This window comes from Myotis brandtii, unplaced genomic scaffold (assembly GCF_000412655.1).
Source record: "Myotis brandtii unplaced genomic scaffold, ASM41265v1 scaffold138, whole genome shotgun sequence".
Taxonomy (NCBI): domain Eukaryota; kingdom Metazoa; phylum Chordata; class Mammalia; order Chiroptera; family Vespertilionidae; genus Myotis; species Myotis brandtii.
Window position 1 is genome coordinate 573,828 of NW_005354915.1, and position 661 is coordinate 574,488.

Sequence of the window (661 nt, forward strand, 5' to 3'; positions counted from 1 at the left end):
CCTGTCCCGCGGCCTCTCGCCAGTCCCGCGGCCCCTCACCTGAGTAGCCAGGAGGGCTCGGAATCCCCTCTTCGGCGTCCCGCGCCGCACGCTTCCTCCTGCGCGCCACCATCTTGCCGGCCGGAAACCGCGCGGGCCGCTGGGAGTTGTAGTTGGGAGCTGGGAGCTACGTGTTTCCATGACAACGGCGCCGCCTTGGGTTCCCACCCTTTCTTGGGCCACTTCCTTCCTTGGGCAGAATAAAGTCAGTACATAAATATGGGAGTAAATGAGGGCGTGGACGGGTCGTTCAACCGAGGTGTGATCTCTCTCATCATTGATGTTTTTCTCTCTCCCTTTCCCTTCCTCTCTGAAATCAATAAAAAAATATATTTTTTAAAAAGCACCGTTTTTAATTTTGATGAATTTTTGTGGATACCCAGTTGTCTTTGAAATATTTTATTTTAAGGAATATGAACTTTTAAAAAAAATTTTTAAATTGATTTTGGAGAAGGGAGAGAAATATCAATATGAAAGAGAAACATCAATCTGTTGCCTTCCGCATGCGCCCCAACCAGGGATTGAACCCACAACCTGCGTATGTGCCCCGACTGGGAATCAAACCAGCAACTTTTCAATGTGACATTCATCCAACTAAATCACACGAGCCAGGGCTGAACCA

General features: G+C 48.6%; 1 protein-coding gene across 1 annotated transcript in view; it reads right to left on the minus strand.

Annotated features, from left to right (window-relative positions):
* RRP7A (ribosomal RNA processing 7 homolog A) overlaps positions 1 to 208 on the minus strand; it is a 10,260-nt gene extending 10,052 nt beyond the window's left edge. The window contains exon 1 of the mRNA XM_005860644.2: positions 40 to 208. Within this exon, the coding sequence (XP_005860706.1) occupies positions 40 to 112 (73 nt within the window). The 5' untranslated portion in view covers positions 113 to 208. The remainder of the gene's footprint in view (positions 1 to 39) is intronic.
* Positions 209 to 661: the final 453 nt, after the last annotated feature.